Genomic DNA, 18,576 nt, shown 5'->3' with positions numbered 1-18,576 from the left:
TAGCGATGCGCCGTCATACCTGTAACTGTATTTGTATACATGCAAGCTGGTGTAAATAAAACACCGGTTATAGATTAGTTTAGCTTTAGATTTGGAGTACGTTAAAATAGATTTGAAAGTTTCTAATGAAAACTTACCAGTAAAAACATTGTCCCGAAATTACATTCTAATATTTTTGAAATATTTCAAAGTTTGATACTTATTCATGTATTGACTTTTGGTAAAATCAATTAACATGTGACAAACGTATTTATTTCTTGTCTTTGAAAATGATTAAAATGTTAAATTAGCTTTAAAAAAAGTAATGTATTTTGGTAATGACTGCTTACCATTTATTGTAGAATAATTATTAGTGAATTGTATGTAAAACATGTAACTGCCAGGGGAGAGAGCTCCGGGTATTTGTACTCAGCATGAGCCGAGCACTGCAAATTCAAAATTCAAAAAAATATATTTTTATAAATTGGCTTACATAGTCAGCACTTTATGAAAGTCAAAAAGAATTAAATTACATATTAGTTTAATTAATTTAAATTAGAATAAACCTACTACCGCATCGGAATCTGTAACGCTGAGGGAAAGACGTGGCCAGAAAAGCTCCTAGCACAGGGCCCTAGTCCTACTGTTTCATGTTTTCCTTTCTGCACACTGTAGTACCTCGCCCTACTGTTTTCTCCCTGCCTATTCATTCTTCTTCATAACTAGAGTAAATAGGCATTAGGTAACCATTTATCCCCTTACCACATCTTCACTTACCTTCAGGGGGAATTGTGATCAAACGCAAACCTGATTTTGATATTTTTTTTTGTTCAAACTTTTAATGCTTACTGCGATCGCTGAAAAGAATGTTGTGAAAATTGTGAACAGTATGTAAATTAAGGAATTAAATACAATTTTAATACTAGAACAAATCTTGTGTTTTAACAGGAAACTTATTTTGTCGAAACAAAGGGTTGTCCGTTTTGGTATCCAAAACCAAAATTCTTAATTGCCTAAATGCACAAATTGATTCAGACATAAACATGACATCACGATACAGTGGGTGTATATCGCATATATACACGCACCGCATATATACACCCACAGTATATATAAACCCACCGCATATATATACACACACCGCATATACATATACACCCACCGCATATATACACCCACGCCTCGCCAGCTACGTGTAATAGGGGGCTAGCCTATTGTCATTAACCGATTACACATTCCGGAAACATCGCGATATCAATCAATTACCTATGAATTACCTATTCGAAGGATTATATTTTTTATATCGTAGGAATTTTATAAGGCCTCCCCTTTTGCTGAGCAGTGAGATCGTACAGACTCTATTGAATTAGGAAGACGTAAAATTTATACTCATTGATTACTTTTAGCATTTTCGGCGTTGAGATTCGCTAAGGAGATTTTTTTGTAAATACGTATACATGGTGTTAGTGACATCGTAACGAAAACTTTAAAGGTTGATTCAGACCATGAGTTCTGAGTTGATATCAAGTGGATTTTCCGACGCAAAAATATGGAACTGAAAATAATGCAAAAATAAAAACATTTTTATGAATTTTCCGACAACAAATTCCATTTGATATCAACTCAGAATCGTGGTCTGAATCACCCCCCTCAGTATTCGTTACGATGTCACTAAAACCCTGTATATTAAGTTATGTATAGTATAAGTTCTGTTCCCTCAAATTAAGATGTTATGGTTATTCAAATTATAAACACACATACACACACATTAAAGTATTATAAGACTCGCGTGTGAACTTTCACTTCTCGTCGCCACTGTAAAGTCTACAAGTTTGGGTTTCAGGAGAACACAATGAAACACGTCCGTTCGATACGAGAGAGAGAGAGAGAGAGCAAGTGAAAACTACCCTCATAACAATTATAATAATAAACAACAGAATGATACCCACATACATTACACAAATAAAGTGCAATATCGGTTGTATCGTTTCACGTCGTCGCCGTCGCTTGCGACAAAATGCGCCGCGAACACTTTTTTACAGAGATTGGTTGTCTATGTGTTATACAAGGTCTATGATTTTCGGCTTAATGTTTCTTACAGACGCACAGTTTATAACCTTACTGAATGGGAAGACGTTGCTGATGGTGGATGGGTATACCTTCCACAGAGGCACTGGATCAGCCATGAAGACTGCCGATGGCATCCGATGGCGATGCTCTGCCTTGTCCAAGAGGTGCAACGCCCACGTGATCCTCTCCGAGGATGAAACCACCGTAATCAAGATGGCGACACATCATTCCGAACACCCCCGTCCCTCATATAAAATAGTTGATGGGATGTATATTAAAATTTAGTAGTGTAATAGTATCCAAAACCCAGTATCCGGATACAGGTGAGACAGTGGTTAATCGTGAACCTCTATTGAATTAAAAAAAAAACAATGATCAATTCCTCGACTAATCAAGACAACAACAAGTCCATAAGAGTTGTTGTTCTAAATTCAAAATAACACAAAATTCGAAGTGCCTTTTCACCTAACTACGGCAAAGCCGAAAATTTCCTCTTTTGGCCCAAAAGAAGTGCTATCTGAATATGCTGACTATTTTGGAACGTTACACTGCTGTAATGTTGCGCATATACCACGCTACTCCACTGCGGGTAGGTGGAGAAATGAACTAGTTTATTTGGCGAATTATTTACTTTATAACAAATGAAGGTTTTTTTTTAAGTTATAGTATGGAATACTATTTTTGTTTGTTTATTTTGCTATCCTCAATAAATATTTTTACAAATGTCTTATTTTTTTTTTTTTCATTTACATAATTCACTGATAGCTACGGGTTACTTTCGGTGAGCACTTAAAATTAAATAATATTAGAACTAAAACAAACAAAGTTTCACAAAAATGTGAACTCTAACATTGAAGCACACCTATCGCAGTCAACCGAATATTGCTTTCTAACAAAAGCGCTGTACTGATAAAAGTGCCTTTCGTGTTGAGTTTCACTACTCTGTCTGTCTGTCTGTCTTCTGTACTTACCTTTATAGTTTTATTAAATTAGGGGTGTGTATTTCCTCTATTGAAGGAGACATCTTATTGTAAGATTTAGGATCTAGAAAAAAAAAGGAAAGTGCCTCCAATAAACCAAGACAAGTAGAATATGAAGTATAGAGAAAAATATCATCCAATAAATTCAAGTCAGTTATCAGTAAGATGTTAAGTTTCATTTCATGCATTTGTGTAGTGTTATTTTCATGGTGTTTATATTCCAGTATCTTTGCTTCATCGCACTTTCGTAGCAGGATATTATATATTTTCAGGACCGTCCATATTACATAACAACTTTTTTTATTCAACAGCTTTCAAGACGGTTGTCTATGGCGTGTACCAAGCAGCTTCAGGCAAGAACGTTTTGATTCGCAAAAATTATGACTACGAGCCAGAAGTGTCTTGGAAGAACATAACAAAATGGAAATGCTCTAGAAGCGCACTAGACAAGTGTCCAGCTTACATCATCCTGAAGGACTGGAAGGACATGATGGCGCATGAAACGAGCCACAACCATCGGCCTTCAGCAGGGATGATGAAGAAGTTTTTAACTTTTAAATAGCACATAACATGTCAGTATGCAGTTGCAAATTGTTAAAGTGCTTGCTGTGTTATTCTCTGAAAGCAACAAAAACATATATCATCGTTGTTGGAATGGCTACGAACAAATATGACTATATTTGAAAACTGGCAAACTAGGTACTTAACCTATAGTAGTGTCAGTTCTAGGGCCTTATTTTTAAATCGCTCACCTTCAACACTCATTCGAAAATAGTTAGTTAGTAACATCGTAACGAAAACTTTTGGGGGGTGATTCAGACCATAATTCTGAGCTGATATCAAGTAGAATTTTTCGTCGCAAAAGTATGGAACTGAAAATAATTAATAAAATCACTGAAACTTCAATGAATTTTCCGACAGGAAATTCCAGTTGATAACAATTCAGAATCATGGTCTCGTCCCCTTCAGTATTCGTTACGGTGTCACTAACACCCATACGTACTTGTGTGGCTACCTCTACGTACTTGTAGATTTAGCTCGTTATTCTGAGTTAATATCAATTGGAATTTCCCATCGCAAAAGTATAGAATTAAAAGAACATGAATTTAGCGACGGAAAATTTCACTTGATATTAACTCAGAATCATAAGCGGAATCACCCCCCTTTTTCGTTAGGATATCACTAACATCCTGTATACACGTTTCACGTAGCACATCAGAACTTGTCATTTGCAAGATGAGACAGGTATGTGTTTTCGCAGGCGAGTTGAAAGCGAGCTTGTAGTGCGTTCAACGTAGTTGCTCTAGAGAATATCACTGGTGAAAAATTTGCAATGTCTTACTGACATCTATGTTTCGACAACATTCATTATTTAATGCAGATTTTCATTTAACAAGTAACTGGCGCGGCATCAGTTTGTTAACGAGTTTATGCTGACAAAAGTAGATTAGGATAGGAATAGGATGATTTATTGTTGATACCAACGTATACTTACTTTCAGATTGATCCCAGTAACTTAACTTATATTGTAAATAATGTCTTGAAATTGCTGAAACTTTTGAAAAGATTTAGGGGACAGGGTAAAAAGGCTCGTGGTACGGTTTTTGGCTTTAAGGAATGTGATACGGGCGCGTTTAGGTCCACAAAATATTTAAAAGAAAATATTGTAATCATGCTCTGAATTATTTATTGTATATAATCTTGAGAGTTCTTTTTCTATGTATTGATGTTGTTGTTAATCTAAATGTTAATATAAATAATGACTTAAGAGTCAGCTGTAGCATCTTGTTATATATTTTTTAATATAGTAGTACTTTAAAAAGATAATTATCTCTCTGTTAGAGTAGATTAGGGAAAACTCAAATATAATAGAAATAGCAATAGTCTTAAAGTATAACACAATATTGTCAATATTACCACCAGCTATAATTTATCCGAAAAAAAAACATCAGTAATTCAGTATCAAAATAATAATAGACAACTTTATACTTAAGCAATACTATGTTGTCACATCATATTTAAAGTACATAGAGAACAAGTAATTTCTAAAAACGATAGATTTTTCCATTGCAGATCTATATTAGAAATTCGAAGAGTACCTGCAAGTTGTCTATAGGTCAGTTGTGACCCTGCTCCACATGTTTAGAGGCAAAAGATCTGTCTATCTGTGTTACGTATTGATTTTAAATCAACTTCAAGTACAACGACGTTAACAAAATCAATCATTCAGTCTTTATTTTTATCGTCCGGTATGAACAAGAATTAGTTAGTTATTATTTTGTTAATATTATCATTTTTCATAGTTTTAGTATTATTACGGCTAAGATCGGTAGGTAACATAAAAAATATTTTCCATTATTACATCTTTAAAAGTGTATACAGTACCATAGTTGTTGTTATGAATGTACCTTATCTACTCAATAAATGTCTATTTATCTATGAAACTTATTAGGAACTGCACGTTTTTTTACCTTTTTGCCACTGCTGGCCGAACGCTGTTAAAATCAATTATGTTATTTATTAGACCTTATTTATAATGTAGTGCGTTACGGCGAGATTGATCACTGCATATCAATAAAACGCACTGGACATCGCTTTGGCGTAAACAATCTTATACATCAATATGTTTAAATTAACCGCGCTACATTTCGTCTGTATATGTGAAGACTTTTGTGTTAGGGGCGTGCATAAATTTTATTATAGCGACAGTTCTCATGCTATGCTTCCATCGCGTAAAATGTAAAATGCTGGTAAACTTTTAACGACGTCACCATATTCCCCTTCACCATTTACTCTTTTACTACGTACTATAGTGAATAAATTAAGATCATGTAGTCTTAAATCATGTCATGTCTTCGATCATGTGGTCATGTAGTCTGTGCCCAGCAGTGGGACGTATATAGGCAGTTTATGTTATGTAGTCTTAAAATTTGTTTTACAGGTACAATAATAAAATTGGTTACAGGAACCAAGCCGTTTATGTTCGAAGGCTACACAATGGCCTCATGAGGTACAGGTGCTCTGCTAGGGTCATAATGGAGTGCAAAGTCTTCGTCGTCCTCTCCAAAAAATGAAATTTCGTTGTGCGTGAGAACTGACACAATTATACCATTTCTTGTTATTACATCAAGAGTAACGGCAAATATAAATTTAACTCTAAATCTACCAGAATAAAGTTTTTCCTAGATTTGCAATTGTTTATTACATAGACACTTGGGTCTGCATAAAATTTAACGTGGTACATAACTTATATCCTATATCGTCGAGAATGTTCTATTTTGTTAAAGATACTGTAATATTCATCATCATTAGTTCAAGAACCACGCTCTTGTCGGTGTAGCATTCTCCATGTTACTTTTTTAGGGAAAAATAGGGCAGTAGTAAAAAAAAATAGGGTAATGGAGTGGTGAGCACTGCAATATTACATTTAGCAAATTATTTGAATATATATTTATATGAAGATTTCGGCTCATTTTATTTATCTATGAAATATTTTGCATGAACACCATATAATTTTCATGTGCACATTTAGATTGAATGAAGTCTCATTTTATCTAGTGCTGGTGCTGGTACTCGTAGTTAGTAGCTAATATTTTAGGACCACGTTAATTCACATGTCACTCATTCTTACATCATTTTATAGCTAGATTTTTCATTTCAGTTGCCACAATAGTTTATATGCAAAATAGCAGCGAGCCACGTATATTGCAAAAGGGATATTTTTACCGAAAAGTTGGTGATGTGGGCGCTGAAAAGGAGCGTTGGAAATGCTTCGGCTGTGATGCTTACCTCATCGTGACTAAACTGTCCCGCCATATAGTAGAAGCTAAAGAACATCACAAGCACATTGCACAACAGCATAGTATTGATCAATATGGAAGGTATGCTCTGATCCCGCGGTTTGTTATCCCACCACCGTGGGCTAGGCGTTCCTACTTCCGATACCAAGGAAGGATACCAAGAACCTATCGAAGGGAATTACGCCGCGTTACCGCTGATCAAGGGACACAGACCGTTAATTTGAAAAAAAATCCGGCAGCATTAAATCTTCTACCCAAGACGCCTATCAAAATGGAGATAAAAACCGAAATAAAATCCGAACCCCAATCAGAACCTGAAACTGATGATATAATAGATGTACTTAATTCGCTTATATAACTCCGTAGCAGTATGAAACATAGCATAATAATGCTGTAATATTAAAAGTTAATAGACTACCGGGTTAGAGCCCTCAGCGCTCAACATTTGTCCGGCCAAGTAGTTAATGCTATCTTAGGCAAACCAATAAGACACGTCAAAATAAAAACAGTCCTATTAACACACTTAACATAACCCCATGATTCAAACAATGTACGTATTAGATCGTTGTATGTTATCATAAGCACCTCCCAGAGATAATTGACAGTTTAGGTTAGGCCATAAGTCCTATGTATATGGTACTTTTGGCTATGGAAACCCTTTAAAAAGTTTTAAGTAACCCCTAAATCAACACAACACACGCACATTTTTCGAGATATAACAAAAAAATATATATAGTCATTCATTAAAAAAACGTGACTAAAAGTCTGAAAATGTATTCAATATATCTATAAAACCTCGTTATGTGATTAAGTAATAAACTTAAATATTTACTTATTCAAAAATACCCTAATGTATGAATACAGGTTGTGCTATATGATTGCCAAACCTGCTCAGAATTATTTTATATATTGTGTAATATTCTAATATTTTGTTGAAAAGCATACTATTAAACAGAAAAAAACTAAATCTGTAAAGATTAAAACAGTCCACACTTTTAACTTAAGTAAGTAGGTAAATAACAACGTTCTATCGAAGTTTAAAAAATACGAATGTGTCGTACAATAAAAATGTAGCAAGTTATCTTATTAAGTGCCGTAAGACCTGTTGCTAAGCATCAGAGTTAAATGTCTATATATTTATAGAAATAAGTTTTTAAATAAGATTTATAATTCTTAATAAAAGTGATATTTTAAAAAATACTCTATGCCAAAGTTGAACTGGTAATTAAGTTATTTAGTTCTCTGAAAATGTACAAAGTGGTAAAGATTTTTTTTATTTTAAAGCTTTTGAAATATGTTTTTACTCCTAAGTGCTTCATGTTTGATAACTTTAAGGCAAGTTATATTTATAAGTGCCTAGAAATGGCCTAGAATAAGTCTTATTCGTCTCTACCCGGGAACAGGGATATAGTCTATTTATCTATATAAAGTAAGTAAATATGCTGGTAAGATAAGAAGAACTACTATTATGTATACTGAAATGTTCACATCTAAAATTTATCCACCATTACCTACATCAAGAAAGACAAATTCAGAATGGTGTTATGTTAAAACTTTTGAAAGTAGTCAAGATTGATATGTTTAATTACTCTTAATTCATTCTATGTGTGATAACTTTTAGGCAAATTGTATTTATAAGTGCCCAGAAATGGCCTAAAATAAGTCTCATTCGTCTCTACCCGGGAACAGGGATATAGTCTATTTATCTATATTAAAGTATGTTCTATTTTCATGTTAAAACATTTGAAATTAGACAAAATTAATATTTTACTCATAACTGATTCCATGTGTGATAACTTTTAGGCAAATTGTAATTATAAGTGCCCAGAAATGGCCTAAAATAAGTCTCATTCGTCTCTACCCGGGAACAGGGATATAGTCTATTTATCTATATTAAAGTATGTTCTATTTTCATGTTAAAACATTTGAAATTAGACAAAAATAATGTTTTTTTACTCTCAACTGATGCTATACTTTTAGGCAACTTATAAGTGCCCAGAAATGGCCTAAAATAAGTCTCATTCGTCTCTACCCGGGAACTGGTTATATATAGTCTCGAACTGATTATATAGTATATTTATCTATAATAAAGTATGTTCTATTTTCATGTTAAAAGTTTTGAAAGATTTCATAATGAATATGTTTTTACTGTTAAGCTATTCGATGTTTGATTACTTTTAGGAAAGTTGTATTTATAAGTGCCTAGAAAAGGCCTGTAATATGTCTCACGAGTCCCAATCCGGGAAAAAGTATATAATCTATTTAAATGTATGATTGTAGTTGCAATTTCTTCTTTAAATAAAAGCATAAACATAACATTCCTACGAATATATTCCCAATTGGGTTAGTCAGGGGTACATTCATCGCATGGTGAACTAAGTACCCGCGCCTCACTGACCTTTCTGTGTGGCCAACGTGATAGGTTGTGAGCCGTATTGCCGTCTATAATAGCCAAGCCAACTGTATAGATAAATTAGTAAGTCATTGGTGCAAGTTCGGTACTCGGTATTAAACCGGCGCTGAGAAGTACGCCGCGCTGGTGACACAGATAGACACACAGAACCACACTTAGTCTAAATAAATAAATGTGATATTCGAATATGGAATGTTATTTTTCAAAATTAAACTTTTAATTTTGTTGTTTATATTGGGTACGGTGAAATGAACACAATAACGGTAAGGTTCATTGATGTACTAAGTTTACCTTTATTTTTCAAGTTTCTTTTAGAGATTACTGGTATTTTAGTTAGATAATTTTATTTTACAGTGTCTGAAGGATACTACTTTTTATGTTTTTACTTTTGTTTTTAGTCTGTGAGTGATATTTTATTTTTGATAATAATTATTACTTTCTTTAAAAAATGTTTTTTTTTAATTACAGTTGTATTATTTTCCCCTTTATTTTTTGATTACAGTTTAACGTAAAAAAAATATGACGTGATTATATTATTTGATCAGGAAAAATATAAAAAATCATTAGCTGTCAATTCTACCCTTTTCTGAAGAAAAGAATTTTTTCCTTTATTTATTTTTTATACCCCCTCCGGTTGATTGAGGGGAGGCCTGTGCCTAGCAGTGAGACGTATTAAGCTATTTATGTTACGTTTACGTTATTTATTATACACACGGAATCGCTAAACTAAAATGGTTTGTTTCGACACTAGGCTTCCTAGCATTACCTTCCCCTATACCTATATGCATTTCATTTCATCATCACAATTTTGTTGCAGTAAAATACATAACGCTCAGGAAAAATGGAAAAATATACTTAGTGAAAGACGGATACACGTACAATCATCAGGTAAACCTGAACCGTGGCAAGCGATGGGTGTGCACCCATTCATCTATGTGCCAGTCTTACATGATAATATCGTATGAAGGGAGAATCATCAAATTGGTAGAACGACATAAGCACGAACCGCCTACTTATAAAATGTTGTCTGATGGTACTTACGTCAAAGTGTAATACATACATGCTCACGTACTTTTGAAATTACGTAGACAAAATTAATTTTTTTTTTTTACTCTTAACTAATGCTATACTTTTAGGCAACTTATAAGTGCCCAGAAATGGCCTAAAATAAATCTCATTCGTCTCTACCCGGGAACTGATTATATAGTATATTTATCTATATTAAAGCATGTTCTATTTTCATGTTAAAAGTTTTGAAAGATTTCATAATTAATATGTTTTTACTCTTAAGTGATTCAATGTTTGATTACTTTTAGAAAAGTTGTATTTATAAGTGCCTAGAAATGGCTTGTAATATGTCACACAAGTCCCAATCCGCGAAAAAGGATATAATCTATTTAAATGTATGATTGTAGTTGCTATTTCTTCTTTAAATAAAAGCATAAACATAACATTCCTAGGAATATATTCCCAATTGGGTTAGTCAAAGGTACATCAATCGCAAGATGAACTAAGTACCCACACCTTACCGAGCTTTCTGTTAGACCAACGTAATATGTATATGGATCAAAATAAAGAGTATAAAATGAAGAATGCTACACCGACAAGAAGGTTACTGGATTTAAAAAAGAAAAGAAAGGAAAACATGAAACAGTAGGACTAGGGCCCTGTGCTGGGAGGTTTTCTGGCCACGTCTTTCCCTCAGCGTTACAGATTCCGATGTGGTAGTAGTTTTACAGCTAGTTACATAATATGTAATTTAATTTTTTGACGTTCAAAAAGCGCTAACTTTGTAAGCCAATTTTGAAAAATAAATATTTTTGAATTTTGAATTTTTAGTGATGGTGATTTTCAGATGACTGAATATAATGTACCTAATGCATATGCTCTTCTCATTTTTTTTATTATGTATGTATTACTACTGACTATTTAAGTTCGTTTATAGGTTTTCGGTACTTTCAGGTTATATTTTAGTTTTTCTTTCTTTGATAATCAAATTATGCGTATTTTTAGAAGGTGTCCATTAAGCTTACTTATTTTTGTATGTATAATTTATATTGAATGTTTTTGTATGAATTAATAAAGTCGATCTCAAATAACGTATAATAAATACCAATATATATACGTCGCCTTGTAATTGTAAATGTTGTGTATAAGCACCTGTAATTATATAAAAAATACACGTATACAAACATTGCCTTAAGAGTAGTATTTTATAGCATTACGATATGTATACCTTTTTCTTCTTCTCTTCTTCTAATCCTTTTATCCCCTGTTGGCATGTTGGGCTCGAATAACAGATGTCTAATATCATGGACGCGAGCTACAAAAGACACAAGACACACACACACACACACACACACGCACGCACAGAGACACACAGACTGCAAACATAGACACAGGGAGACAAACACAGACACACAGCAAACACACAGAGGCTGCAAAAGATCGCGAGGAGTGTATATTAAACAAATAAAATAAAATTAAATTTATTTTTGTACCTTTCGACTTTATTCTTAACAAATTAACGAAAGAAAAAAGAAATAAAGACGCCTTTACCAGTAGAAATACTGCAATTTCGAAATTGAAATATTTCAAGACGATAATTTTGGAACCAACTCTAATAGCTGCAGTGGTGTTCTTTAATAGTATAGTTTTACAGTGATAAATCGTCTTTGATTCTGCTCCGCACCACCCAAATCTCTGGTAGTATAGCGGCTTCCGTCCCGTTTATGTTAGGTACGGAAAAATATCGACGCCCGGGATGTATTGTACGACCCTGACAACTCGATTACTCTAGCCATAGAGGTGGCCAATCAGCTCAAGGTAACAAACACCCCGCCGGCGTGGTCCACGATTTCCCTCATTCCGCGTTCATTGTTATCGGACCACTAGGGTCGATTCATTCTTGCAAATATAAACCGAGGTACGCGCCCTACCGAGCACACTTGTTGTCTTAAATTTTTGTTCCGAGTGACAGTCCACAGCGCTCCACATTTGTCCGGCCAAATAGATAACGCCATCTACAATAAGTCACGTCAAACATTTGTGTTTTGTATTTCCTGTGTATGGAATAAAGTATTTGGTATGTCTTGTTATGTTGTACTATACTCTGGACGCTTCATACAAAACACCTCGTTTTACACAGACACTACATATTGATTGGAGACTAAAGTAAGACCGAGGGGGTTGAGGTAAACCTAGCTCAGCCGCTGGTGGGGAGCGGACAGTTGCCGTTCTATACGTAATCTTTATTCTATGGTTGGTCGCCCACCTTATAGCGTGTTTTATTCCAGTTGGTCGTTCTGGGGACGTGCTTCTGGTGGAAACAGGTCGTGGCTGCACCCTCATCCACGATGGTTACCACTACCATCGACACAGGGAATACCCCAGTGGCAGAGGAAGCTACTGGCGATGTGCCGCCAGGAAGAGAAATAAGTGCCACGGCACGTTGTCACTGAAAGTAAGCTCCTGTAATTTTAATTAAAACACATAATAACGGGTTCTTACCGCGTTTAAATCAGGGGTATGAGACTCCCGATTTTTTTATATACTTATATATTTAATCTCCTGTAATTTTGTTAACCAACAATTTTCAAAGTGATATAGGTATCTTGGGAGGCCTTTAAATCAGAGCCTACGGGCAGAGAATCATATTTGATTTATGCTTTCATTCACAACAGCATCACTTCTTAGGCTGTTGTGGGGGGGTGAATTAAATATGATTTTTTATCCGTTTTAGTCAGCCTTGATCGATGGAGCTGGCATAACAAACTTTGTTAAAGGCCCTTAAAGAAAAGAATAAAAATAAACATTTTTTTATTGAACTCGACAAGTAAGAGTGAAAGAAGTAACAAGAGGTCTGGCCGAGAGTGGGACAGCTATTAATATTAATAATTTGTAGTATCTATAGTCACACCCCGGACATTTCATACAAAAATATCATTCTTACCAATTGCAACCTTACGCGTACGAATCAACGGCCGAGTTTACTTAACTACCTTCAAAATGGTTAATGTAATGGGCACTTTTAGGCCCGGAATAGTCAGAAGCGGGCTTTTTAACGAGTGCAGTAAATAGCAGTGTCGTGTTATTGTGCAAATTGTTTTTGATTTAAAAAAGATAACAGCTAAACTACACTCCTTAGCACATCGGCGAAAAGTATGTCGGTATTCTGTAGACTGTACTTCAGGGAGTGGGCCCGCGATCTACACGAGCTCATTCCACCGTCTCCCTTTTATCTTCGGGTTTTCAGACGTCGGTCGGATTCCATTCCTATTTGGTGGATATCCCAACTATTCGCACAAAGCGTTTCGCTAGGGAGTGAAATGCTTTGCAGTCTTCTGTATTTCCGAATGCATATAACCCGGGTGCGTTCAAGGCCAAAGTGTACAGGCATCTTCTGGGCAAGTCTGGGGCCAAGAGCAAACCTATTAAAGGCAAAAAAATGTTATATTTATTTTTAAAAAAATATATTTTTTCTTTTTCATTTAAAATTTGATGTCATCTTTTTGACCAGTACATAATTATCCGTGGCCGAGCAAATTCGGCTATGCCATCTTTATGATTTTGTGGGACTTATTAAAAAATAGACAATAGAAACAAACTAGTAATATTTATATTAACTAATTAATATATACAAAGATTTTTATATAATTTTTAGATAATACAGTGTCTCCAATTGTTATGGCATTATTGACGAGTTCATTTTATATACATTCTAGTTTCTCCTGCCGTTTCTTGGATAATAGTTCAGCTTCTGTAGTAAGCGTTTTCAACCACTGCTGTATGTTAGGTTTAGGTTTCACCTTTTTTGTTAATCGTATTTCGTCTTATTTTTAACCTGGTTAAATCACCATTTATCAGCTAAATGCTTTTTATTTGTTAGCCAGGTTTTCTCAAAATGCAAATATAGCAAGTGGTACAAGCGAATGTAAATCCGTTAATTCCCTGCTGTAGATCGAAGTAAAAATATATGAAGATCAGTTACTGACTTGCTTTTTATTTTTTATTACGTCAATGGAAAACTATGAATAATATAAAATGCCAAAAAGTTTTGATATCTATTTGCGCGAAACTGGCCACTGGCTTTTTATACACCTATTTTAAATTAAAAACAAAAAGCATAAAAGAAATGGCGGGCGACTAAATGTACAAGTTGTAAGATAAAAATAATCTAGTAAATATTTTTCGTTGTTGCTGAGATATTTGTAATCTGTGTACATTTATGTGATATCGATAACGGTAAGTTAGTGTTTATTTTTATGACCATAACTATATAATAAAAGATCGAATTTTCAACTCATTGTTTTTTGTTTTTTTTAGATATGAGCGACGATGCTTTTACTATAATACCGTCACAAAGAGGTGGCAAACTTTTATTGCACAATGGCTATCGGTACACTTATAGACGAAAAAACCGACAAGAACACTCGATATGGATTTGCTCAAGGAAAAATGTATGCCGCGCTACATTAGTGGTTGACAGCAACTCTATGATAGTACAAACAGAGCAACATAAATGTGAACAGAAACCAGCTACTAATGAAATCAAATATGTTATAAATAGATGCATTGAACGAGCTAAAAATGAAACCACTCCGGTGCCGAAGATTTATGCGGAGGCCTTAGAAGAGATAAAAGAGGCTGGATTGGATTTATTACAGAGCTTCCCGAAGTATGACAATGTAAAGAAGACTATGTACAGACATAGAAACAAAGCCTTACAAGCAGACCGTTCTTGAGGGATTGCCAGTGATTTCTTACCCTTTGTTGCCTGATGATAAAGAAAATTCAGATATAGAAACATTTATTCAACGTAATTATCATGGATAAACTTATTCAACAACAAATTTTGAACCTACATCACTGTTGCTGTCTTCTAACAACACATCACACCAACACATCTTTTAAATCAATTTATTACTAAAGGGACAAAAAGAACGATTTTATTACTAACAAGGAAAAAAGCTATCCAGTCCATGAAACGCCAGGAGAAACTAACCTATATTATAACTTATCAATAATGCCATAACAATAGGAGACATTAGTGCTGATTGTTGATCTAGTGATGATTTTAAGTTATACCTGTCATTTTCTTATCCGATGAATAGGGAAGGGACGGGTAATCGACGGGTAAGAGACGGGTAGTCATAAAATTTATGGAAAACATGTCAATTTTAGGCAGGAGTTTAAAAAACCCTTCCAATAGCTTTATATTGGCCAATAACCCGACAGAATTAAGTTGACACCACATTTCAAATGGCGAGATATATTCACCAGCGAGATATAACTATTATACATTAATTTACTCATTCTTTCTAAAACTAACAGCTGTCAATCATTAGTCCCTTTCCTTTTCGACGGATAAGAAACTGCCAGGTATAACTTAAAATAAAATTAGAGGTGTCTACAAGAATTAGCACCATTGTATTGACAAATAGCTATGTTTCATAATTGTAGATAAGTACATTTTTAAAAAGTTGTAAATAATTAGTTCTAGCGAAACTTATTTTTTAAGTTTAATAAATATTATTAAGTACTTTACGTTGGTTGTCTATTTTTATACAAGTCCCACAAAATCGTAAAGATGGCTTGCCCGAATTTAAGTACTATTACTGAATAAACTATTTCTGTGTTACTGTAAATCTAGATAGGTAAACTCACACATAGGTACGCGTGTGAAAAAGCGCAAGTCGAATCGAATGATCCGTTCAAATACAAAAATAAAAAAAATATATAATGAAATATATAATAATAAAATTTATCAATGGTCTGCCCTATGCCCAAAGCCAGACTGACTTCGAGAGTTGCAAGAACTATAGATACTTAAAACGTATTCTCACGCCCGAAGGTTATTCCTTCCTTCAATGACTGCCATTGAACCAATTCATCTACAAAAGCAATATTGCTACTTGACATTTGTTTGCAGCTCACATACTTTTATATGCGTAAATGTCAAATTGGAATATTGCTTTTGTAGATGAATTGCTTCGATGTGGCCTTTTTAACCGCCCAGTAGACAACTTGCTACTTAGGTACGTCCTAAGATGAATAATGTCTTCAGGTTTACGTAGTTGTTATCATAATTAAACCACATAATACCAGGTTCCTTCCGCTTTAAATCCTATTTCCTAGGAGTCTAATATACCTAAGTTTACGCGGTAAGAATAATACCAGGTTTATGTGTTTTAATGGGCTGATTAGCCCATCGGTCATAGTGCCAATATCGTGTTAGAAAAGACACAATCTCTCTGTCTGTATTTACGACGCTCCTGAATAGATTATCAGCTGAATGCGTTCTATGTTTTTTTTTATACATTAGTGACTTTTAGATAATGTGTTTTATGACTCTGTTCTGTTTCAGGATGGAATAGCAACAAAGCTCAAAGAGCACCTCTCGACTTGTGAAAGAAACTTAAAAGAAACTTCTTTTCAAACTGCAATTAAACTATAAATTAACCTATTCTACTTATATTGTTAAATAAAAGATTATCGTTTAGTTACCAGTTTGTTTCTAGATCTGTATATTAAGATGTGTACATAATAAGTTCAGTAATTAATATTTAAAGTGGAATTTTATTTTATTTATTTGATTGTGTGAATAATTTAACGCAAATAAACAAAGATACATTAAAATTATTTTATTTTCCCTTCGCAATCATGTGCTATTTTTTCCTGCTACTGTTTATACTTATTTCCAGTTATGTAACTTTATATAATATTTTAATTCTATAGATTTTTATATCATTTTAGTACACTCTTGTGTGGTTTGGGGTATACCCCACTAAACTAGGTATACAGAGAGGGAGAACCTCTCTTTTGATGACTCTATAGCTAGATCCTGTCGTACAAAATTCTCTCCAGGTTTTCAAAAACAGTCTCAATATTTTTTGTCCCACGCGAAAATGTATTTTGTCGAATCTGTGTTAACATTTGCGAGTTATTTCAGCTAGAATAATTACCATGGTGACTGGAAAGCAGTGCATGCTGTACGAAGGCTACACTTTCTTCTACCGGTACAAAGTCAGGATTGGCCACAAGTGGGTGTGCACTATCTTCCCCAGATGCAAAGCCTATGTGTGTGTGGACGACTGCTTGACTGTCGTGCATGGCATGACCCACCACAGCCACGAGATGAAGGTTATACGTAAATGTAGTGATGGGAAGTATATTAAATAAAGTCTATGTGCAATGTCACGCGGACTCTTGGGTCAGGCGAGCGCACGGACTAGCGAAATCTAAGCGCTGAACGCCCGCTCGCTTGCCTCCAACAGCGCCGCTCTAGCAAAGTACGTATCACTTAAAATTATCAACACTACACCTGTAGCAGAAACCTCCATACACTATTATGTACGATAATTACTATGTATGTTTTGGGTAGGTATGTAAATAAACAGTACATATTCACGCTTAGTTTTATGTCTCTAATCACACTTACCACCAGTCTATTGTTAAATTATTTTAAATACAAGTAACAAAACTTTGCAATATATTACGTCAAGACAAAATATATGTACATAAGATATTAATAAAAAATAAAGATAATTTCTTATCTATTTTTTAATGTGTTTAGCGTAGCAATAACTTATTTACTAAAAAAATCTATTAGATAATGTCTGTAATGGTTTACTTTTATTCTCTATTTCTTAAATAAATTATTTTGTAAATATAGTTGTGTTTTATTTATAAGAAATATTACGACTATCTTGTTGATGTGTATTTGCTTGTAGTGTTTTCATATTAATTTACCAGCCTGTGCACGTTACACAGTAGGGTAACGACGTGTTATAAAAAGTAATAGACAAAAATTCTAGTCTCCTACGATTTTTATAGCAGGAATACATAAAGGCATGTTATGTGTTTTAATTGTCGTACTGTGTATGTATAATAATATTAATTTCTTTATTGTTCACAGATTTTGGGTTCTACGTGCGTAACGTAAAATCGGAGAAAAGTAATGTAAGCATTGCAGAACTTATAGCACAAAAATGTTTGGATAGTCAACTTAAAATTATGAAGAAGAAGAACAAATCCAAGAAAAAGGCTAAAGATAACAATATCATCCCTGAAGAGGATAACTCAGATCGTAAGTACTTTATATTCATTCACGTAAATAAACATTTTGCTACTTAAAGTCGTATAGCCTAGATGCCTCTTGAAAGAAAAAATCAGAGGGAAAAAGGGCTAATTCCATGCAATTCATCTAAAAACCAATATTGAAATTCGACATTTGCGCATATAAATGTAAGTGCGCAATGTCAACAATTATTATCAAATAGCAATATTGCTTTGTTAGATGAATTGCAACAATGTGGGCTTTTTAGACCCCCAG

The 18,576-nt window shown here is 34.1% G+C and overlaps 1 protein-coding gene across 1 annotated transcript; it reads left to right on the top strand.

Moving 5' to 3' along the window:
• Positions 1 to 9,817: 9,817 nt before the first annotated feature.
• LOC126370152 (uncharacterized) lies at positions 9,818 to 16,859 on the top strand. The gene is made up of 3 exons (XM_050014909.1): positions 9,818 to 10,130; positions 12,539 to 12,705; positions 16,609 to 16,859. Exons 1-3 carry the CDS (start codon positions 9,974 to 9,976, stop codon positions 16,696 to 16,698), a joined length of 414 nt encoding a protein of 137 aa, XP_049870866.1. The 5' UTR covers positions 9,818 to 9,973; the 3' UTR covers positions 16,699 to 16,859.
• Positions 16,860 to 18,576: the final 1,717 nt, after the last annotated feature.

Source organism: Pectinophora gossypiella, chromosome 10, assembly GCF_024362695.1.
Source record: "Pectinophora gossypiella chromosome 10, ilPecGoss1.1, whole genome shotgun sequence".
NCBI lineage: Eukaryota > Metazoa > Arthropoda > Insecta > Lepidoptera > Gelechiidae > Pectinophora > Pectinophora gossypiella.
The sequence above is the reverse complement of the archived record's forward strand: the minus strand, read 5'-3'. Positions and strand labels throughout refer to the sequence as shown.